We start from the raw sequence: 24,151 nt of genomic DNA on the forward strand, positions 1-24,151 counted from the left end.
TAACGACATGCAGGTGGGAACAGCGATAACAATTTGTACGTGTATACTATACAATAAGTATCTCATGTACTTTTCACTGTGGGATCTAAATACTCTCGCTTTTCTGTTCGGATTAACATGTTATTTTTTGTCAGTAACCCCAAAGGCTATTTTATCGATCTGTATACAATTGTTTATATTGGACTGTGTACGTGTTCACAAAATAGTGTCCCGTCCACACGCAACTAGGGCTTATTTTTGTGTCTTATTGTCAAATCAAATCCCGATAGGTGTCTTATGTACCACAAAATCGACTTACACACTGACTTTGTTTGGAGGTCACAAGAGCATATATCCGTACCCATCACATTATAACCGATGGTGTTGAGTTGCAAGGAGTCGTTCTTTTATAATTTTTACACTTGGAAAGAATGAGGAGAAGCACAGACTTGCACAAAAATGAACTCGAAAGTCACGCGTCCCATTGCCCCCCCCCTCCCACCCCCACCGATATACTTGCATTGAAAAGAGGTGATCTACACTGACCACTCCAATTAAGTATGACGTCATTATATACTGACGGCGTCGTGAGTTGAACCAGCAACACGGTTTTCGTGACCGATTTCCGGTTGCATAATCCAACCTTTCCTCATCCCGAACCCCGCCCCCTGGAACGCCGCCCAACACTTTCACTATCTCATCACAATAATGCACGAGGACATCATTTTCTAATACTTTAACAACTTTTTTCCTTTGTTTTGTATTGCTCGGAGAAAACCAATTTTAATATAAAATAGTTCCATTCTGACAATGTTATCTTAAAGCAGAAGACAGTACAAATATTGACGTCAAAGGTGAACCTAACAATGAACTGCTCAAGAACCCAAGTTACTACAGCACAGCAGCAGTATATGTTATGAGTCCCCAAGTTAAGAGAGCATTGTCATGCAGTTATAGTAGTTAATTAACTAAATACGAATACATGGTAGGCACGATTGCTCGAAAGTTATTTTGCAAAGTGGTAGCCGGTGAGGCTGTTTGGTTTCGAGATGTGGTAGACCGACGATATTTTGTAGAAGCCTGCCATTTGTGTATGCACATAAGACCGATACGTTAATGAACGCAATCATTCCCTCCACAGGTGTAAATTTTAGGGCCACCGATTTTTTTCGCAATTTTCGTGTTTGTCGCGGAATACACAAAACGGGAGGAGTTGGGAGGGGTACCTACTGTTTTTAACAAGAAAAAAGTTATTCATTTTCAGGAAAAACCAAGGTTATGACTTAAGGCACAAGCGATTGCAACACCTAGCAACGTCATTCTTGATATACTTCTCATTTCTACAAGGCAAATTCCCGACAATATCGAGCAGACAAAAGCATGGAACTGCCGTGTTGGTTAGGTTTCATTGTGCCATACAATAACAACGGAAGGATATTATTAGCATTGTTAGCAAAATAAAGTGAAGACAAAATTGTTTCGTGTCAGAATACCGAATTAGTGCTAGCAATTTATATGGAAAAGACAAGCCTATCATTGCCGTATATTTTGTTGTAAGATTCGTTGTCTCGGTTTCACCAACTATACGTTCAACACCCAGTGGCGTAGCTACGGGGGGGGGGGGGGGGCCTGGGGGGCCGGGGCCCCCCATGAAATCGGCTTGCCCCCCCCCCCCCCACTGGGCCCCCCACTGGGAATGGGGTAAAAAAAATTGTAAAAAAAAAACTCATCAGTGGGATTCACTAATATAAAACTCATCAGTGGGATTCACTAATATTTTTTGTTCAATAATTTGGGAAATAGAGTTACACAATTTTCTCGTCTGCATCTGGCAGAATAAGAATAATACAATATCTGTAGTAATCATGAGAATGGTCATACAGCATGGCATGGCAATGGTCGATGCGACGGTTGCGACCATACACCACGAACCTTGTGCATGTGCTGCGCGATATCGATATCTACCAATACATGTTATCGGTCATCGATTGGCACAAAAACCCAGATTCTGATGACAGCTGCCTCAAGAAACCCAATAAATGGCCTACTTAGCACCGAGCCACCAATGTGGACCATTACCGAAACATCGATGAGTGTTAGTCTTCCATCCCCTTCCTCTAATGCTATTTAAGTCCACATGTGGGCATTTCCTGCAAACCTACCGGTAGCCCACAGGGGTTTGAGTTGGGAGAAAGGCCTTGACACCTTGAAACAACAAATGATGCCAACCATAGGCGTACGAGGCGGGGGTGCAGGGGGGGGGGGGCAGACTGCCCCCTAAATTTCCAGAGGACAAGAAATTCGGGCAAAAGTCCTGAAAAATTCGGGCAGCCTAAGAGGAGAAAAAAATATATATATATATATATATTTTCTCCTCTTAGGCTGCCCGAATTTTTCAGGACTTTTGCCCGAATTTCTTGTCCTCTGGAAATATATATATATATATATATATATATATATATATATATATATATATATATATATATATATATATATATATATATAAATATGCAGTAGCTTGCCCGAATCTTTTTCAAATTTTTGCCCGACAATTCCATGATTTTCTTTATTTAGCATCATGATGCCCGAATATTTCCGTGTAACACCACCGTAAGCGCAGTTCATCTGGGCTACCACGCTTTTTGCACGATCAATTTTTTTTCTTCTAACTAGTCAATTGTATACCTGGACCAAGGGCGGCGGAACCGGGGGGAAAAGGGGGGCACGTGCCCCTCCCCCACTTTTCCTCAGGTTAGAAATGTGCCTTTTTTCTACATAAAAATTGAGGTGCCTCAAGTTAGCAAGAGGCCAGGGCCGTTTCCGGCCATCTGAGGGGTTTGTAAAACCAAAAATTTTCTAAAAGTACGCTCCGCGCCAACTTATGGTGGCGCTCCGCTCAGATAGCCGTGCATACAACTTTGCAAATCCTGGCTAAGCCCGTGACTTTTAACGAATTTCTGTGAGTCAAACTCAAAGCATTTTCGAATGGAAAAAATTTGTTAAAATATTAACAAGAAAAAAACTCTAATTCGGAAGATTCCTACATTAGCAACTAGCATGATTTCACCTCATTTTGTCTCAAAAGAAATCTTGTTCCTTGTTTCCCAATTTGCGCATTGGATATTGCAGTGCTAGTATGCATATTTTCCTTGAGGAGGGGGGGGGGTGGACGTTGATGGAGTGATGTGTATACACAAATAAGATAATACAATAAGAGTTATAAAGGGTACTGAATATAACGCTGCATCATTCCAATCGAATTTCTGCAAAGTGCCCTTTGATGTCGGTGCCACCGCCCCCCCCCAGATTAAAAGTGCTTCCGCCGCCCTTGACCTGGATATCCCCGACATGAGTGTATAAAAGAAACATTTTCTTTTTCATGGATGGTGGGGGGGGGGGAGTGTCTGCAAGCCTAGAAGTACAGGTTTATCATATTCTTTGTTATATTTTATACTTTTTTGTGAGACAAATTGCAGTCTCACCCGACACAGCGACATTATCCCGCCTACGTGTCGTTGAACAATGTTTTTCTGGAGGTAGCTGAGTACTGTGTTAAAATAATAAATAAGGTAACTAAATATAGCAGCTTAAAAAATATACTGTCCCATTTTTCCCCTTCAAAGTGATGTTACCATTTTTTCTTCTTCTAATTTACCAAATTTTTGGGGAACTGTAAATTTCTAAAACGTGAGATTATAAAATAAAGAATGTTTAGATGCAACTTGCAAGGCCTCAGAAGTGCCGTTTCCGGCAATCTGAGAGGCATTGTGTGCCAAAAATTTTCTTGTTCGCTACGCGCCAACCGATGGTGGCGCTCCGCTTAGATAGTGTCACGGGAACTTTCGGGCACAAAAAGTTCTGCCCCCCAAACTGAAATGGTCCCGTACGCCTTTGATGTCAACTTCACTCAATTTAAAAGTCTGGCTGAGTTGGCAAGGCCAGTCAGCATGAAAGAGAAAAATTTTTTTTGGCATTTCTGTCACCAAAGTTGCACATCTTTTTGGTTGCTATTTTGCCTCACAGGTGCCATCTCCTGCGATCTGGGGGGTGCTGAAATCTCAAATTTTCTCTGTACGCTCCGCGCCAACCAAGGTGGCGCTCCGCTCAGATAGTAACCTCCGGCCCCCCCCCCCACAAGAAAGAACAGCCCCCCATGGCCCCCCCACTCAAAAATTCCTAGCTACGCCACTGTCAACACCTAGGCTGTAAGTCTTATAAGAAGTGTAATCGAGCTGAGTCACGAACTCGGTTCGCAAAAATATTAAAAAGAGACATTGTGTGATTGATTTCATGTAGAAAAGACAGCGTATCCTAAGAATTTCAACTACCCTTTGCGTTTAACAGAGTCAACACGAAAATAGTTTCTTCAATTTGTTCAGTTATGTACTTAAAAAAATTCTATCCTATCTTTAGCCGGCTGGCTATACCATAGCAGTGTAACTAATTAAGCATATCCAAAGTAGAAACTGTTTCGTAACCAAACCGGTAAAAATACGGGCAATTTTAATAAAATCTTTTTATCATTCATTGAGGGGTGTAAATGAAGCAAAACTGCATCCATATAATATTCTTTCCAGCAATTTAAAAGATACGCAATTTTTGGAGTCTTTTAGTAGGGATTTTCCATGTGTTGTAACTTCACTGTGCGTGTGCAGGCTATAGTGATAGGCTGCACAGCTTCTAGCAAACGTTTCTGACAAAGGGCCTTCTTACATTGTCAACTCCCATTGAGTTGTCCATAAAGTGGGTGACCACAATTTACAGTATTGTGATAAGCTCTAAACGTTTCTTGGATCTAGACTGGTAACATTTATTTTACCACGCGGCAAAGACAATTGGCAGTTTTGAATGTTAGTATAAGCCCAACGGGGATTTTCCGGCCATGAAGTTTGTTAGCCCGGATACAGTTATAAGGGTACCCGGGGGACTGAGTGTAATTAAGAGCCATACTTGCATGGGGATGGCCCTAAACACATGTGGGGCAAAAATGAGGCTCGTGGGCCCAGCCAGAGGGCTTCAAGTATTCCATGTCAATATTGAGGAAACAAACGTCGTGTGGAACAGTGAATGTGTCCCTTTAATAGTTTTATGATAAAACATGTATGCGACAAAAAGAGTTGGGAAAACTTTCTAGTGACCCCTCATTAACGACTGCACAGAATCATGGGGATTACGAAATGCATCAACTTGTCCCTGCTACTGTTAAGTCTGTGGCTATATAAACCCTCCGGATGCACCAAATCGACGCCCATGCTGCGAACTAACGTTTGTTCTTGATATGCGATACGTTTGGCTCAGCACGAGGGTCAGTACGGTATCAAAGGGAAAAACTATATCTATATTCCTTGCTGGATATCGAACTCAGTCGACATATAATGTTATTTCTGTTCTATATTCATTTATGTGTACATGTTACCCACACATACACAAACAATAAAGTCAACACATAATAATTGCAGCATTTAACACAACGCACATCAACACAGTCAACACACTATATAACAACAAATTCAAAATATATAGATTCCAATAAATAGCTGTTCGAACACCTTCTTTATATGGATTTGAACAGCTCTTTGAATTATGGTCTCAAAACCAAAACGAAACTTCTTAGAATTCATAAGAACATGTGCACAGGTGTAAACTATTTCAGCTAAACTCAAATCTTGTATGGTTTTATGTTTTGTATTTGTTTTTCATTACAGACTGCATTTCTGATGTCTTCAATTATATGTGCCTGAGTATTCCAAGAAAAGGGAATCAAGATGGAATTTCTTATCTTTCTTCTCATCTCGACGTTTGGTATCTGTAGTGGATTAGGTATCACATCTTACATTTTTATCCTCTTGATATTTGTATTTCTACTTCTCTCGACACTGAAGGATTTGATGGTATTTCCCGGGGGACATCTTCGGGTCTGTTCTTTAAGACAATTTTCCTGTTTGCTTTTTGGTTTCTCGCCGAAAGGGAAATCTCCCAGGTCACTTTTACTGACCTTTTAAAATTGTTAGGGGGCCACAGGGATTGCATTGTCGGGAAATGACTATATAATTTACTATTACGGTTAACTTCGTCCGGCACGGCTACAAACAGAAACGTTGTACTCAAAGCCGAGGCCAAGGTGAAGCAATCAGGTCACACATCCGGAGTGCATGCTTACTAAGTTCTTCAATACCGCCCTCAATTAACTTCGGGGAAACATTACATACTGTAGTTTTGAGCTGTATAGGAAGAAATTAAAGGCTGAAATTCCGTTAGGTAGTACAAACAATAAAGAATACAATTACCGGTAACAGCTTTTTACCTATCCCAATCAGGAGCGACAACCACGAATACGAGAGAGAGAAGGGGGGTATTCCGTTAAATTATGATCAGTATATGATCCCTTCTCCCTCACTGACAGAGTACAACAATAGCACAGTAATTAACGTATATAACATATAACATGTCTATATATGGGGAACAACTTAAATAATCAAAAATTCATCAAAATGGTTTCACAGGTTCCAATATTCTGCACCGTTTTGCATCCAAGCATCCGCCATATTACCAACATTTCTCAATTCGGAAGAGCAACCCCTGAGACCCTTGCCTGGACTACATGACATCTATAACTCCTCCCTACACAGGACGTAAATGGTGGTTTCGCCACTGATCTCAGTTGTCTTGATATTAGCCTTAAATAATTTTGAAATGTCTAGACCACTCGTTTAAGGCCAAATAATTATATATGACGTCTAGTTTTCAGCCTCATTCTTTGTTCATTTAAGTTTTAATACAATGTTGCTTTCTGTCAAAATACTCGTTTTTCTTCGAATAAACCTAGGGCTTTAATGACTTCATGTTTGTCGCCAGTATGTGGGGAATATACTTTAAGTAGTGTAGCCTTTAATAATAATATAATACTGTTTGCTTTTTATATAGCGCTGTATACCAGCGATATGTCCCAAAGCGATTCACAGACGTTACATTACCCCTGGTCAAGGATAACCTGTCCTAGAGACAATCCCTCCAGTCGGCAGCAGTTATATACTGCGCCCAATGACAAGTTACCTCACAGGTACCCATTTAACCCATGGGTGGAGAGAGGCAAGTGATATTAAGCATCATGCCCAAGGACCCAACGTAATGAACTATAGGCAGGAATCGAACCAGCAATCCTTGGATCACGAGTCTGACGCCTTAGCCAATTGGCCATTGAAACTTAAATTCTTTTCATTTTGTTTTTAGATATAGATGGTGTCCGACTTGTGGAAGGAAAGGACGTCACGAGTGGACGAGTTGAGGTTTCAGTCAATGGTGAATGGGGGACAGTTTGCGATGACCATTGGGACGATGACGATGCTGAGGTGGTCTGTAGGTACCTTGGTTACGCAGGTGCTATGGCAGCTCGAGGTTTGGCATTTTATGGACAGGGAACTGGTTCAATCCTTCTCGATGATGTTCAATGTGACGGAACAGAGTTATCTCTGAACGACTGCAACGCGAATCGTATCGGAGAAAACGATTGTTCCCATAGTGAAGATGCTGGTGTTGAATGCATAGGTACTACCAGTACAGACACTAAAGTAGACGTAGAACGATCTAAGTATATGTTAATGTAACGGATCCCGTTGGGTTAAGGGTCTCGTTCGCTTCTGGGCGTGAATATAAATAAGGATAGTGAAGATCTTTAAAGAATAGGCCAGAGGAAATGAAACATATTTACAACAAAAATAATCAAAATCATTACAAAACTACGTTCACGAGAACCATGAAGTAGATTACGTTTTCACTTCGAAGTAAACACACCTTAAATTACAAAACACTTTGCGCCATGGATTCACAATCTCTGGGCGATCCGTTCTAACCTCCACTCTGTACAGATAAGGCAACTACGATACAGTGAGCATGCATGGAGTGCTCCCTGCGTTGAACACTTAGGCTACGTATGTAGCGCTATATTGTTATGATTACATACATTAACACACTGTACATACCGCTACAAGTGTCTCACCGTCTAACCAACTCGTTAGTAATATACGGTCAGCGATTCGAATTTCAAACTCTCCATTTTTAACATGAAAACTTTTTCCGTCATATTTACTACTTTTGAGTGACATTTGCAAACGTGGAAAGGGGTCCCAAACCCTACAAATTACAATCTCTCTAATATCGCTCTAATGTCGTATGACTAGATATAGAACAACTGACATAACCTGTTACCATATTACTGTAGGTTGAGGACTATTGATCAAGACTTACAGTGTTGCGCACTTTTAATAAACTGACTCATGCTCACATAAGTTAGCAGCATGTTCATGGTTTCACAGTAACGGGAGTTGACGCTGAAATTTTCGTTTTAATGCTCGGTTGTTTATAAGTATATTGCAAATTTGAGCAAAGTTAGTAGAAAATACTGTATCAAGAAAATCTAGCATTGAAAGGACAGACTTCATGAACAAACAAGAAAGCAGACGGGTTGTGAGTTAAAACCATTGTTTGATATTTAAAATCATTGTTTGATATTTAAGATAGCTACAGCGGGTTCACTGGCACACCACTCAAACGCACATCTTGGAAGTGCAAATTGTTAATAGCATTTAAAAGAGCAATGGCGAGGATTTGCTGGTAAACCGTGCATAAACAGGATAGTCATATCAAATATTTTGTTGGAAAACCTGTTCGGGTTTGAAAGAAATTGGTTGAAACCTCCCTAACCATATTTATATTATTACGCGGACGTAATGCTTGAGACTGCAGCTAAACATTAGCGTATTTATGGGTTCATGACCCAAACATAAGAAAATACAAAACATATCAAACTCATTTCGCATTTGTTGTAGACGTATTTATTTGATCGAGTAGTCAACGCAACAAGCTGCTTTAAAATCATGTTCTCGCTACATAAATTCTTTACACATTGTACTTTCCCAGCCCCAGCTCTCCCCTATAGAGAAGACAATCAATGTGGAGGTGAATGGCTTGCACCAAACGGAGAGGTAGCTCAGTGTAACCCTGACGGTATTTATCCGTGTTGTTCCCCCTACAACTGGTGTGGCATCACCTCGGAACATTGTGACTGCGAAGAATGTATTGATTATAGAGACCATGGTGAGTCTAAAATTAATCAGGTGCTGGTAACCTTCTTTCATTATATATTGGCGTGAATTCCAGGGTGACTTATTTTAGGATAATTGTTTTGACAGATAAAAGAAAGAGCAACAATAAGATTAGGTACTCGAAAACAGTCCTATCATGTTATTAAACTTTCTATAACTCAGACCCAGCTCTTCCTTACAGAGAAGACAATCAATGTGGAGGTGATTGGCTTGCACCAAACGGAGAGGTAGCTCAGTGTAACCCTGATGGTATTTACCCGTGTTGTTCCCATTATTACTGGTGTGGCATCACCCAGGATCATTGTAATTGTATTGATTCAAAAAACCATATTGAGTCTAAAAGAAATCATGTTTGTCAAGCCAACAAATTATTTTGAAATGATATCTTAATTAGTGTCGGGCTAGACTCGGCCGGCGAGCTTGCAGATTAAAGTTAACGTAGTATATCTTTAGCAACCAAATGTAAGTAGACACACAATCGTTTAAGAATTTTCGCATTCCTCAAGCTTTTATTTTCTACGAGTCACGATGCTAATCATAATCAAATTATATATACAGTTGATTTACTTTCCTATAACTCAGACCCAGCTCTTCCTTACAGAGAAGACAATCAATGTGGAGGTGATTGGCTTGCACCAAACGGAGAGGTAGCTCAGTGTAATCCTGATGGTATTTATCCGTGTTGTTCCCCTTATAACTGGTGTGGCATCACCTCGGAACATTGTGACTGCGAAGAATGTATTGACTATAGAAACCACTGTGAGTCTAAGAATATTCAGGTGCTGGTAACCTTCTCTCATTATATACTGGCGTGAACTCCTTCAGTTGACGTTAGTTATGATAAATGTTTTGACAAGTAATGCAACCAGCAACTTTCGGATTATGTACTCGTTAGCAATTCTTACATGTTTTCAAGCATACTCTCCTATTCCCTGATATCCAATTCTTCGTACAGACAAGACTACCAATGTTAGCTTGCACAGTGTAAACCTGATGTGGTTTTTACCCGTTTATTTCCCTGATAATTGGTGTGGCATCGCCACGGTTTATTATCACTGCGAAGACTGTATTGATAACTGGCCAAATGGTATAGAAAATAGTTTTAGACCGAGTGATTTGTTCCACACAGGTTCTTAAATAAGCCCGAGTGTGCAGAACAACCGTTCCTTCATTCCAACGGAACGCACAGAGCCTAACGGGCATATTCCTAGGCAACACCATCCAAGCGTGAAGCTAAATATCGCTACAGTGTTTGTTCGATGCCACCCATCCTATGTTAGTATGCGTGCCAACTAGCATTTAAATCGTCTAGTTGTAAACTAACGTGGCATCTGTATATATTTGGTCGATTCACACGAACGTGGTTGTTGAATCTCTTTTCAACTAGTAAAGGTATGTTCTTTAACGGATTCTCCGGATAACATCCACTTCGGCACGCTGCAGTAATTAAACTCAAGTGACTTCCATCAGTATGCCCATCTAGTACAAATAATCAAGATCTCTAAATAGGCTCAACCATTGGCAGTGTCCTCGATGATTGGCAACTGAAGCTTCTCAATAAGGTGATTAACTATCTTTAGAGCAATGGTTATTTTCATCTCGATTACAGTTATTGAAAATATTCGTCTCGTTAATGGAAACACGTCAAATGTTGGAAGAGTTGAAGTGATGGCGAATGGTGAATGGGGAACGGTTTGTGACGATTCGTGGGACATAAACGACGCACGTGTTGTTTGCAGACAGCTGGGTTTTACTGGGGCGATCACAGAGAGAGGCTACGCTTACTTTGGTGAAGGATCTGGAAGGATATGGTTAGATAATGTCGAATGCATCGGGACTGAGGGAACGTTACAAGATTGCACCAAAAATAAACTTGGTGTAGAAGATTGTGGTCACGGGGAGGATGCCGGTGTGGAATGTACACCATTAGACACTGAAAGCACAACAGCAGTAAACTATGGTGAGTAATAAACATTACAATATACGTAAATATCTATCTATATCTATATCTATATCTATATCTATATATATATATATATATATATATATATATATATATATATATATATATATATATATATATATATATATATATATATATATATATATATATATATTGATATATCTATCTGTCTAGCCGTCTAGCCGTCTATCTACCTATATATCTATCTATATATCTATTCTCACTAATGGCTTACCAGGTGGGACTACCTAACTTAGTTGTTTGCCGACGTAAAACTTGAGAAGTTATGATAACGTTTTTTTTTTTTGACACTCTCGACTTAGTACAGCAACGCTGGTAGCGATCCGTGGAAGTTAGGGGGAAGAGTGGGTAATGTGTGCCGCGGTAATCATGCAGTCACATTGATTGTTCTCGGCCTTCGCGTTGATTTTTACTCCAGATGAAGATTCGGGAACGATCAGGAAGTTTCATTAATTAATCATTACATATTTTACGTGACATTGAGTGGAATATCCTAAAATCTCTGTATTTGAGCAATGGCGTCATTAGAGTTTTCTGCGGGTGGGTGAGGGGAGGGGGTGTGTAATCTTTGGGAGGTAGCGATTAACGGGATGTGGCAGCCCACCAAATCACAACAAGGTTTCCGAAAAATTGAATATTGTGTTCAGTTTGTACCACAAATTCCGTACGTTGTTGTTTTCAACCAAACGGAGCTCTTTATTTACCATTTATTTAGTCAATTTCGGAGTATGCGAGCATTATCAAATAAGAAAAGGCTGTCCTAACGCATAAAAGAAGCCACTTTAAGGGTTTTCCTCCAACTTACGATATCGTGTCCCTTGTGCTCTCCCAACCAAAGCGATTGTGTTAATTAGAGATAGGGTGGTTATTTGCTTGAATAGAAAAATGAAAGCATTAATTAATGAACACGAGTGCCTCGCAATTATGTTCCTCTTAGCTGGTGAAAGTTCACAACCCATGTAGAGATCACTTATTAACCTTGTTTGGAAATACACAAGTGGTTATTTTTGTTACGGCTGATGATCGTGAACGTAGTCAACAGTTCAAGTCAATTGTTTTGTAGATTAATGTCTGTTAAGCATTCTTTGTTCATTTGACCTGTTCGATTATTGCAAAAAAAACTTATGATTTCAATTCCTCGATGAAACTGGCACCTTTAACTAGCTTTGACAGCTAACGCACCTGCACACGTTAACCGACACCCGGAACGCAGCGATTATTTTGAAATGCAAATATCAGCTTTACGATATAATATATAAAAATTTTGAGCGATAGTTGTTTTATCTTTCTTGCAGTTATTGAAAATATTCGTCTCGTCGATGGAAGCACTTCGAATGTTGGAAGAGTTGAAGTAATGGTGAATGGTGAATGGGGTACGGTTTGTAACGACTTCTGGGACATAAACGATGCACATGTTGTTTGCAGACAGCTTGGTTTTACTGGCGCAGAGACAGGCTACGCTTACTTTGGTGAAGGATCTGGAAGGATATGGTTAGATAACGTAGAATGCATCGGGACTGAGGGAACGTTACAAGATTGCCCGAAAAATAACATTGGCGAAGAAGACTGTATTCACTACGAGGATACCGGTGTTGAGTGTACACCATTAGACACTAGTAGGTTATTCTCACAAGTTGTATTTCCCACAAAACTCTTCCATGTAGGCATTTTACATAGAATGACATCAAACTATAAAGCAAGTCTGGATAAGAAGTAAAAATTTGACTCGATCAAATCTCTCACGGGTAGCATTATTTCCCAAAATGACGGGAAAATTAAGCTAGAAGACATTTTGCTACTCACACAAAGACACATACTGGTCATGAATACTACAAAATTGAAAAACAAATTTCATGATCAACGATAATGATCTGTGGCCTACATTTCATCATAACTGAAAACTTAGCAGGCCCTGTTTGGCGCCATGACATGACGACAGATACATTATTCCTGAACAACTTTGGTTCACCACCATTCAAACGTTATGTCCACAATATTTTAGCCAATTTGGACTAACACTCTGGGAGCAGCCTTTTTTTAACGTTTTCAGAAAATTACCTCTCGTGACCTCGAATAACCATCAAAATGATTAAACATCTCATGTATGAAAGCCTACATTATTACACAAACCACTCGCGACATGACAGGCGAATCGAATGAAAAATGACGAAATGGCAGTCAATCAAACACGGTGGCAAAAAGTGACCGAATTTCGGCAGAATCGCACGATCGCTATAGCACAGCTGAGCTAACAATACGGAAAGGCAGAGAAAGGGAATCCCTCATAACACCATTAATTAGTATAATAAATGACCAATTTTAAATCTTAACAAAATTGTTTTCCTGCATTACCACTGCGCACATTAGCTTTGAACCATGGATATGTTATACCCTGGTTGACTATACGCACTGTCAGTCAGTTTATTAGGTATGAGCATATACCGCGTATAGTTTAGTTCTTTTTGTACTTTCCTATATCTAGTCGCTGATTTAGGTCACTGGTTGATGGAGGGAGTACACCAGAAATGCTGCGACTATCGTCTCCTTGCCTATTTCTTTTTGACGAATTAATTGACATGTAAAATATACACGCTTTGCACAGTCATTACATCTGAACTTAATGTCGCGATGTACCGGAGTTAACCAAGCTTAAATTCCCATCTCTTAGAGAACATGAACAGCATTGACCACACGTCCCGTACAATGAGTAAAGGGGATATTATACAACGGAGTTACTCTATCCGGTAGGATGTTCTAAACTAAATTATTACCCCGCCTCCCCACACCCCCCCCCCTGAAAAAAACACGCGAAATTGTACACAGTCAAACCAGAAAACTGCTTGATGACGCTGGGCATTATAGACTGTGACGATGATGCAAATCGCTATAACATTTCGCGTGGCGTTTCTGTGGTGACTGCGAAGAATGTCTATCATAAGCAAACAAATATAAATAGACATAAAAGCATTTAAGAATGTTAGCATTCTTAGAGCTCTTATTTTCTACGAGTCATTATACTAATCATAATCAAATTATATTAACATTTGATTTATGTTCCCCTAGATATGGAGGTTTAATACTTTACATGGTATCCTCCTGATTGTACAGAGATATATATTTGAATTTTGGCCACTTCTTCAAGGGCTCTACAACACTTTTACTTTAAGCTTTTCTTTCTACGAGTCATTATGCTAATCGTAATCAAATTATATTAACAGTTGATTTACTTTCCTATAACTCAGACCCAGCTCTTCCTTACAGAGAAGACAATCAATGTGGAGGTGATTGGCTTGCACCAAACGGAGAGGTAGCTCAGTGTAACCCCGATGGCATTTATCCGTGTTGTTCCCCCTACAACTGGTGTGGCATCACCTCGGACTATTGTGATTGCGAAGAATGTATTGATTATAGAGCTGTTCCTTACAGAGTAGACTATCAATGTGGAGGTGATTGGCTTGCACCAAATGGAGAGGTAGCTCAGTGTAACCCCGATGGCATTTATCCGTGTTGTTCCCCCTACAACTGGTGTGGCATCACCTCGGAACATTGTGACTGCGAAGAATGTATTGATTATAGAGACCATGGTGAGTGTAAAAGAAATCAAGTTTTTCAAGCGAACGAATTATTTTGAAATGATACCTTAATTAGTGTCGGGCTAGACTAGGTGAGCTTGCCGATTAAATTAAACGTAGTATATCATTAGCAACCAAATATAAATAGACACACAAACGTTTAAGAATGTTCGCATTCCTTAAGAGGGAGCAATACTGCCTGATTGACTCTTCACATACTTGTAGTAGACATTTTTGCGCCAACAATAGTGACCTTTATCATTGAATAAAAGTAAATTGAAATTCCCCACCCTTATCCCGTTGCGTTTTGCAATATTGGAGGAGAGGGAGGCAGACAAGCTGTTGTTCATTACGTCATACATGCACCCGAGAGAGTTCCTGAAAATGCGTTGCCAACTTTACTAAGATTTATACAATTAAGTTTTACCCAACTTGTAAGATTTTGGAATATTTAAATATAAACAAATTGTTAAATACCTTCAAAATTGAAGTAAATGTCAAATATTTATCCAATTTCGATGATAGATGCATACGTATGCTAAATGTCGTTATTACATTAAAATTGTGTACATCGATATTTGCAATCTGACTGTCAACACAGACGCACAGTGAATATCATTTATTCATCCGAGTTCTGGACTACGGCTCAATCACTTTCTTCTGAAAATTACGATTTATTTGTCGCACCTTATGTCGGGGTGCTTGAGTAAGGTCAACGCAATAGTCGTCTGGGTTAAGGTGTGTCGAAGTCATGTTTTATTGCTAGAATGAACGTTACTTTATATCGACGAAGTGCTGCTCACAGTCACAGTATGTCGAGCAGTGTTACTATTACTAAGTTATATATACATAGTAACTACTTGTAACCGGTACTTCGGTTGTGATGGCCATTGAACGATACACTATTCAGACATAGGCTACATCTCGTCTGTACACATAACTCAAAATTAAACATATTTGGTCCGCAAGATTGCTCCATGGTGACTTGAGATATTATTCTTTGGATTTCTGTATAATAATGTCCAATTCAACCATTGTAATAATTTAAAATCCGTGGTAGTTTAGTAGTTTCAGCATAAACCGTACGCGAGCGTTGTATTGTTTGCAGCGGTTCTACTAGGGAATCTGCATAGCGGCAAGTGTGACTCTGCCGAGGTGCATGTGTGATGTTATGAAAACGTTGCATCGTGGGTACTTTCACAAAATCATGGCAGATTTCAGAGAGCGTGGGTGGGATTTCATAAATAGCTCGTGTTTCCCTAGATATGGAGGTTTAATACTTCTACATGGATATCCTTGTGATTGTAGAGAGAGAGATATTTGAATTTTGGCCACTGCTTCAGGGGCTCTACAACACTCTTCCTTTAAGCTTTTCTTTTCTACGAGTCATTATGCTAATCATAATCAAATTATATTACAGTTGATTTAATTTTCTATAACTCAGACCCAACTTTTTACTTACAGAGATTATATATTGATTATAGAGACCATGGTGAACAAAGAAAATCACAATTTTTAAGACAACAAATTATTTTGAAATGATACGTTAATTATTGGGCATCTCAAAACTGTCGGGCTAGACTGAGCTTGCAGATTATAATTAATGTAGTCTATCATAAGCAACCGAATATAAAGAGACAAAAAAGCGTAAGAATTTCCGCATTACATAGTCTCTTACTTTCTACGAGTCATTATGCTAATCATAATCAAATAATATTTACAGTTGATTTACTTTCCTATAACTCAGATCCAGCTCTTCCTTACAGAGAAGACAATCAATGTGGAGGTTCTTGGCTTGCACCAAACGGAGAGGTAGCCCAGTGTAACCCCGATGGCATTTATCCGTGTTGTTCCCCCTACAACTGGTGTGGCATCACCTCGGAACATTGTGACTGCGAAGGATGTATTGATTATAGAGACCATGGTGAGTCTAAAAGAAATCAAGTTTTTCAAGCCAACGAATTATTTGAAATGATACCTTAATTAGTGTCGGGCTAGACTAGGTGAGCTTGCCGATTAAATTAAACGTAGTATATCATTAGCAACCAAATATAAATAGACACACAAACGTTTAAGAATGTTCGCATTCCTTAAGAGGGAGCAATACTGCCTGATTGACTCTTCACATACTTGTAGTAGACATGTTTGCGCCAACAATAATTATCTTTATCACGGAATAAATGTAAATTGAAATTCCCATCCCTTATCCCGTTGCGTGTCGCCATATTGGAGGAGATGGAGGCAGACAAACAGCTGTTCATTGCGTCATACATGCACCCGAGAGAGTTCCTGAAAATGCGTTGCCAACTTTAATGATATTTATACAATTAAGTTTTACCCAACTTGTAAGATTTTGGAATATTTAAATATAAACAAATTGTTAAATACCTTCAAAATTGAAGTAAATGTCAAATATTTATCCAATTTCGATGATAGATGCATACGTATGCTAAATGTCGTTTATACATTAAATTTTTGTAAATCGATAGTTTGCAATCTGACTGTAACATAGACGCACAGCGAATGTTATTGTTTTCATCCGAATTCTGGACTACGGCTCAATCACTTTCTTCTGAAAATTACGATGTTTTCGTCGCACCTTATGTCGGGGTGCTTGAGTAAGGTCAACGCAATAGTCGTCTGGGTTAACGTGTGTCTAAGTCATGTTTTATTGCTCGAATGAACGTTGCTTTATATCGACGAAGTGCTGCTCACAGTCACAGTATGTCGAGCAGTGTTACTATTACTAAGTTATATATACATAGTAACTACTTGTAACCGGTACTTCGGTTGTGATGGCCATTGAACGATACACTATTCAGACATAGGCTACATCTCGTCTGTACACATAACTCAAAATTAAACATATTTGGTCCGCAAGATTGCTCCATGGTGACTTGAGATATTATTCTTTGGATTTCTGTATAATAATGTCCAATTCAACCATTGTAATAATTTAAAATCCGTGGTAGTTTAGTAGTTTCAGCATAAACCGTACGCGAGCGTTGTATTGTTTGCAGCGGTTCTACTAGGGAATCTGCATAGCGGCAAGTGTGACTCTGCCGAGGTGCATATGTGATGTTATGAAAACGTTGCATCGTGGGTACTTTCACAAAATCATGGCAGATTTCAGAGAGCGTGGGTGGGATTTCATAAATAGCTCGTGTTTCCCTAGATATGGAGGTTTAATACTTCTACATGGATATCCTTGTGATTGTAGAGAGAGAGATATTTGAATTTTGGCCACTGCTTCAGGGGCTCTACAACACTCTTCCTTTAAGCTTTTCTTTTCTACGAGTCATTATGCTAATCATAATCAAATTATATTACAGTTGATTTAATTTTCTATAACTCAGACCCAACTTTTTACTTACAGAGATTATATATTGATTATAGAGACCATGGTGAACAAAGAAAATCACAATTTTTAAGACAACAAATTATTTTGAAATGATACGTTAATTATTGGGCATCTCAAAACTGTCGGGCTAGACTGAGCTTGCAGATTATATTTAATGTAGTCTATCATAAGCAACCGAATATAAAGAGACAAAAAAGCGTTTAAGAATTTCCGCATTACATAGTCTCTTATTTTCTACGAGTCATTATGCTAATCATAATCAAATAATATTTACAGTTGATTTACTTTCCTATAACTCAGATCCAGCTCTTCCTTACAGAGAAGACAATCAATGTGGAGGTTCTTGGCTTGCACCAAACGGAGAGGTAGCTCAGTGTAACCCCGATGGCATTTATCCGTGTTGTTCCCCCTACAACTGGTGTGGCATCACCTCGGAACATTGTGACTGCGAAGGATGTATTGATTATAGAGACCATGGTGAGTCTAAAAGAAATCAAGTTTTTCAAGCCAACGAATTATTTGAAATGATACCTTAATTAGTGTCGGGCTAGACTAGGTGAGCTTGCCGATTAAATTAAACGTAGTATATCATTAGCAACCAAATATAAATAGACACACAAACGTTTAAGAATGTTCGCATTCCTTAAGAGGGAGCAATACTGCCTGATTGACTCTTCACATACTTGTAGTAGACATTTTTGCGCCAACAATAATTATCTTTATCACGGAATAAATGTAAATTGAAATTCCCATCCCTTATCCCGTTGCGTGTCGCCATATTGGAGGAGATGGAGGCAGACAAACAGCTGTTCATTGCGTCATACATGCACCCGAGAGAGTTCCTGAAAATGCGTTGCCAACTTTAATGATATTTATACAATTAAGTTTTACCCAACTTGTAAGATTTTGGAATATTTAAATATAAACAAATTGTTAAATACCTTCAAAATTGAAGTAAATGTCAAATATTTATCCAATTTCGATGATAGATGCATACGTATGCTAAATGTCGTTTATACATTAAATTTTTGTAAATCGATAGTTTGCAATCTGACTGTCAACATAGACGCACAGCGAATGTTATTGTTTTCATCCGAATTCTGGACTACGGCTCAATCACTTTCTTCTGAAAATTACGATGTTTTCGTCGCACCTTATGTCGGGGTGCTTGAGTAAGGTCAACGCAATAGTCGTCTGGGTTAACGTGTGTCTAAGTCATGTTTTATTGCTCGAATGAACGTTGCTTTATATCGACGAAGTGCTGCTCACAGTCACAGTATGTCGAGCAGTGTTACTATTACTAAGTTATATATACATAGTAACTTCTTGTAACCGGTACTTCGGTTGTGATGGCCATTGAACGATACACTATTCAGACATAGGCTACATCTCGTCTGTACACATAACTCAAAATTAAACATATTTGGTCCGCAAGATTGCTCCATGGTGACTTGAGATATTATTCTTTGGATTTCTGTATAATAATGTCCAATTCAACCATTGTAATAATTTAAAATCCGTGATAGTTTAGTAGTTTCAGCATATACCGTACGTGAGCGCTGTATTGTTTGCAGCGGTACTACTAGGGAATCTGCATAGCGGCAAGTGTGACTCTGCAGAAGTGCATGTGTAGTGTTATGAAAACGTTGCATCGTGGGTATTTTCACTAAAACATGGAAAATTGCAGAGAGCGTGGATGGGATTTCATAAAAAAAGCTCGTGTTTCCCTAGATATGGAGGTTTAATACTTTACATGGTATCCTCTTGATTGTACAGAGATATATATTTGAATTTTGGCCACTGCTTCAGGGGCTCTACAACACGTTTACCTTAAGCTTTTCTTTCTACGAGTCATTATGCTAATCATGATCAAATTATATAACAGTTGATTTAATTTTCTATAACTCAGAACCAACTCTTACTTACAGAGATTATACATTGATTAAAGAGACCACGATGAATAAAGAAAATCATATATTTCAAGCCTACAAATTATTTTGAAATGATACGTTAATTATTGGGCATCTCAAAACTATCAGGCTAAACTGGGCGAGCTTGCAGATTAAAATTAATGTAATATATCTTAAGCAACCGAATATAAAGAGACACAAAAGCGTTTAAGAATGTCCGCATTACATAGTCTCTTATTTTCTACGAGTCATTATGCTAATCATAATCAAATAATGTTTACAGTTGATTTACTTTCCTATAACTCAGACCCAGCTCTTCCTTACAGAGAAGACAATCAATGTGGAGGTTCTTGGCTTGCACCAAACGGAGAGGTAGCTCAGTGTAACCCCGATGGCATTTATCCGTGTTGTTCCCCCTACAACTGGTGTGGCATCACCTCGGAACATTGTGACTGCGAAGGATGTATTGATTATAGAGACCATGGTGAGTCTAAAAGAAATCAAGTTTTTCAAGCCAACGAATTATTTGAAATGATACCTTAATTAGTGTCGGGCTAGACTAGGTGAGCTTGCCGATTAAAGTAAACGTAGTATATCATTAGCAACCAAATATAAATAGACACACAAACGTTTAAGAATGTTCGCATTCCTTAAGAGGGAGCAATACTGCCTGATTGACTCTTCACATACTTGTAGTAGACATGTTTGCGCCAACAATAATTATCTTTATCACGGAATAAATGTAAATGTAAATTCCCATCCCTTATCCCGTTGCGTGTCGCCATATTGGAGGAGAGGGAGGCAGACAAACAGCTGTTAATTGCGTCATACATGCACCCGAGAGAGTTCCTGAAAATGCGTTGCCAACTTTAATGATATTAATACAATTAAGTTTTACCCAACTTGTAAGATTTTGGAATATTTAAATATAAGCAAATTGTTAAATACCTTCAAAATTGAAGTAAATGTCAAAAATGTATCCAATTTTGATCATAAATGCATACGTATGCTAAATGTCGTTTATGCATTAAAATCTTGTACATCGATATTTGCAATCTGACTGTCAACACAGACGCACAGTGAATATCATTTATTCATCCGAGTTCTGGACTACGGCTCAATCACTTTCTTCTGAAAATAACGATTTATTTGTCGCACCTTATATCGGGGTGCTTGAGTAAGGTCAACGCAATAGTCGTCTGGGTTAAGGTGTGTCGAAGTCATGTTTTATTGCTAGAATGAACGTTACTTTATATCGACGAAGTGCTGCTCACAGTCACAGTATGTCGAGCAGTGTTACTATTACTAAGTTATATAGTAACTACTTGTAACCGGTACTTCGGTTGTGATGGCCATGAACGATAAACTATTCAGACATAGGCTACATCTCGTCTGTACACATTACTCAAAATCAAACATATTTGGTCCGCAAGATTGCTCCATGGTGACTTGAGATATTATTCTTTGGATTTCTGTATAATAATGTCCAATTCAACCATTGTAATAATTTAAAATCCGTGGTAGTTTAGTAGTTTCAGCATAAACCGTACGCGAGCGTTGTATTGTTTGCAGCGGTTCTACTAGGGAATCTGCATAGCGGCAAGTGTGACTCTGCCGAGGTGCATGTGTGATGTTATGAAAACGTTGCATCGTGTGTACTTTCACAAAATCATGGCAGATTTCAGAGAGCGTGGGTGGGATTTCATAAATAGCTCGTGTTTCCCTAGATATGGAGGTTTAATACTTCTACATGGTATCCTTGTGATTGTAGAGAGAGAGATATTTGAATTTTGGCCACTGCTTCAGGGGCTCTACAACACTCTTCCTTTAAGCTTTTCTTTTCTACGAGTCATTATGCTAATCATAATCAAATTATATTACAGTTGATTTAATTTTCTATAACTCAGACCCAACTTTTTACTTACAGAGATTATATATTGATTATAGAGACCATGGTGAACAAAGAAAATCACAATTTTTAAGACAACAAATTATTTTGAAATGATACGTTAATTATTGGGCATCTCAAAACTGTCGGGCTAGACTGAGCTTGCAGATTATAATTAATGTAGTCTATCATAAGCAACCGAATATAAAGAGACACAAAAGCGTTTAAGAATTTCCGCATTACATAGTCTCTTATTTTCTACGAGTCATTATGCTAATCATAATCAAATAATATTTACAGTTGATTTACTTTCCTATAACTCAGATCCAGCTCTTCCTTACAGAGAAGACAATCAATGTGGAGGTTCTTGGCTTGCACCAAACGGAGAGGTAGCTCAGTGTAACCCCGATGGCATTTATCCGTGTTGTTCCCCCTACAACTGGTGTGGCATCACCTCGGAACATTGTGACTGCGAAGGATGTATTGATTATAGAGACCATGGTGAGTCTAAAAGAAATCAAGTTTTTCAAGCCAACTAATTATTTGAAATGATACCTTAATTTGTGTCGGGCTAGACTAGGTGAGCTTGCCGATTAAATTAAACGTAGTATATCATTAGCAACCAAATATAAATAGACACACAAACGTTTAAGAATGTTCGCATTCCTTAAGAGGGAGCAATACTGCCTGATTGACTCTTCACATACTTGTAGTAGACATGTTTGCGCGAACAATAATTATCTTTATCATGGAATAAATGTAAATTCAAATCCCCGCCCTAATCCCGTTGCGTGTCGCCATATTGGAAGAGATGGAGGCAGACAAACAACTGTTCATGGCGTCATACATGCACCCGAGAGAGTTCCTGAAAATGCGTTGCCAACTTTAATGATATTTGTACAATTAAATTTTACCCAACTTGTAAGATTTTGGAATATTTAAATATAAACAAATTGTTAAATACCTTCAAAATTGAAGTAAATGTCAAATATTTATCCAATTTTGATGATAGATGCATACGTATGCGAAATGTCGTTTATACATTAAATTTGTGTAAATCGATAGTTTGCAATCTGACTGTCAATATAGACGCACAGCGAATGTCATTGTTTTCATCCGAATTCTGGACTACGGCTCAATCACTTTCTTCTGAAAATTACGATTTTTTTGTCTCACCTTATGTCGGGGTGCTTGAGTAAGGTCAACGCAATAGTCGTCTGGGTTAACGTGTGTCTAAGTCATGTTTCATTGCTCGAATTAATGTTACTTTATATGAACAAAGTGCTGCTCACAGTCACAGTTTGTCGAGCAGTGTTACTATTACTAAGTTATATAGTAACTACTTGTAACCGGTACTACGGTTGTGATGGACATTGAACGATACACTTTTTACGCATAGGCTACATCTCGTCTGCAACATAACCCAATATCAAACACATGCGATCCGCAAGATGGCTCCGTGATGACTTAAGATATTATTTGTTAGATTTCTGGAAAATAATGTCCAATTCAACCATTGTGATGATTGAAAAGTCCGTGATATTTTAGTAGTTTCAGCATATACCGTACGCGAGCGTTGTTCTGTGTGCAGCGGTGTTACAAGGGAATCTACATAGCGGCAAGTGTGACTCTGCCGAGGTGCATGTGGGACTACCTAACTCAGTTGTTCGATGACGTAAAACTTGAGAAGTTGTGATAACGTTTTGACTTTCTCGACTTGTTAGGGCATAGCTTTTAGGGATCCATGGAAGTAAGAGGGGAAGAGTTGGTATGTGTGCCGCGATAATCATGCAGTCACATTGATTGTCCTCAGCCTTCGTGTTAATTTGTACTCCGGATCAAAATTCATGAACAATCCAGGAAGTTTCATTAATTAATCATTACATATTTTACGTGACATTGAGTGGATTGTCCTAAAATCTCTGTATTTGAGCAATGATGTCGTTAGAGTCTTCAATCCGTGGGTCGGTGAAGGGTGGTGGGAAGTAATCTTTGGGAGGTAGTGATTTGCGGGATGTGGCAACCCACCAAATCACAACCTTTTGCCTTCCTAACCAAAGCGATCGTGTTCATGAGAAGATGGTTATTTGCTTGAATAGAAAAATGAAAACATTAAGGAATTGACACGAGTGCCTCGCAGTTGTCTTCCTCTTGGCTGGTGCAAGTTCACAGTCTATGCAGAGATCACTTTTTAACCTTGTTTTGGGTATACTCAAGTGGTTATATTTGTTAAGGCTGGTTATCGTGAACGTAGTCAACAGTTAAGTCAACTGTTTCCGTAGATTTATGTCTGTTAAGCATTCTTTGTGCATTTGACCTGTTCGAATATTGCCAAGAAAACTCATGATTTTAATTC

At 38.8% G+C, this 24,151-nt stretch overlaps 1 protein-coding gene across 12 annotated transcripts in view; it reads left to right on the top strand.

Annotated features, from left to right (window-relative positions):
• The window catches only part of LOC139978364 (scavenger receptor cysteine-rich domain-containing protein DMBT1-like), a 62,233-nt gene that overhangs the window by 5,451 nt on the left and 32,631 nt on the right, over window positions 1-24,151 (top strand). For 7 of the 12 annotated variants that reach the window (XM_071988599.1, XM_071988541.1, XM_071988513.1 and 4 more), the window contains exons 2-12: window positions 5,685-5,799; window positions 7,210-7,524; window positions 8,896-9,072; window positions 9,663-9,839; window positions 10,690-11,040; window positions 12,360-12,680; window positions 14,307-14,648; window positions 16,384-16,560; window positions 18,298-18,474; window positions 20,215-20,391; window positions 22,120-22,296. In XM_071988599.1, coding sequence (XP_071844700.1) covers window positions 5,745-5,799; window positions 7,210-7,524; window positions 8,896-9,072; window positions 9,663-9,839; window positions 10,690-11,040; window positions 12,360-12,680; window positions 14,307-14,648; window positions 16,384-16,560; window positions 18,298-18,474; window positions 20,215-20,391; window positions 22,120-22,296 — 2,446 coding nt within the window. In that variant the 5' untranslated portion in view covers window positions 5,685-5,744. The remainder of the gene's footprint in view (window positions 1-5,684; window positions 5,800-7,209; window positions 7,525-8,895; window positions 9,073-9,662; window positions 9,840-10,689; window positions 11,041-12,359; window positions 12,681-14,306; window positions 14,649-16,383; window positions 16,561-18,297; window positions 18,475-20,214; window positions 20,392-22,119; window positions 22,297-24,151) is intronic. The other 5 variants (XM_071988521.1, XM_071988552.1, XM_071988580.1 and 2 more) reach the window with 5 other exon arrangements.

The sequence above is a fragment of the Apostichopus japonicus genome, chromosome 2 (genome assembly GCF_037975245.1).
Source record: "Apostichopus japonicus isolate 1M-3 chromosome 2, ASM3797524v1, whole genome shotgun sequence".
In the NCBI taxonomy this organism is placed as follows: Eukaryota; Metazoa; Echinodermata; class Holothuroidea; order Aspidochirotida; family Stichopodidae; genus Apostichopus; species Apostichopus japonicus.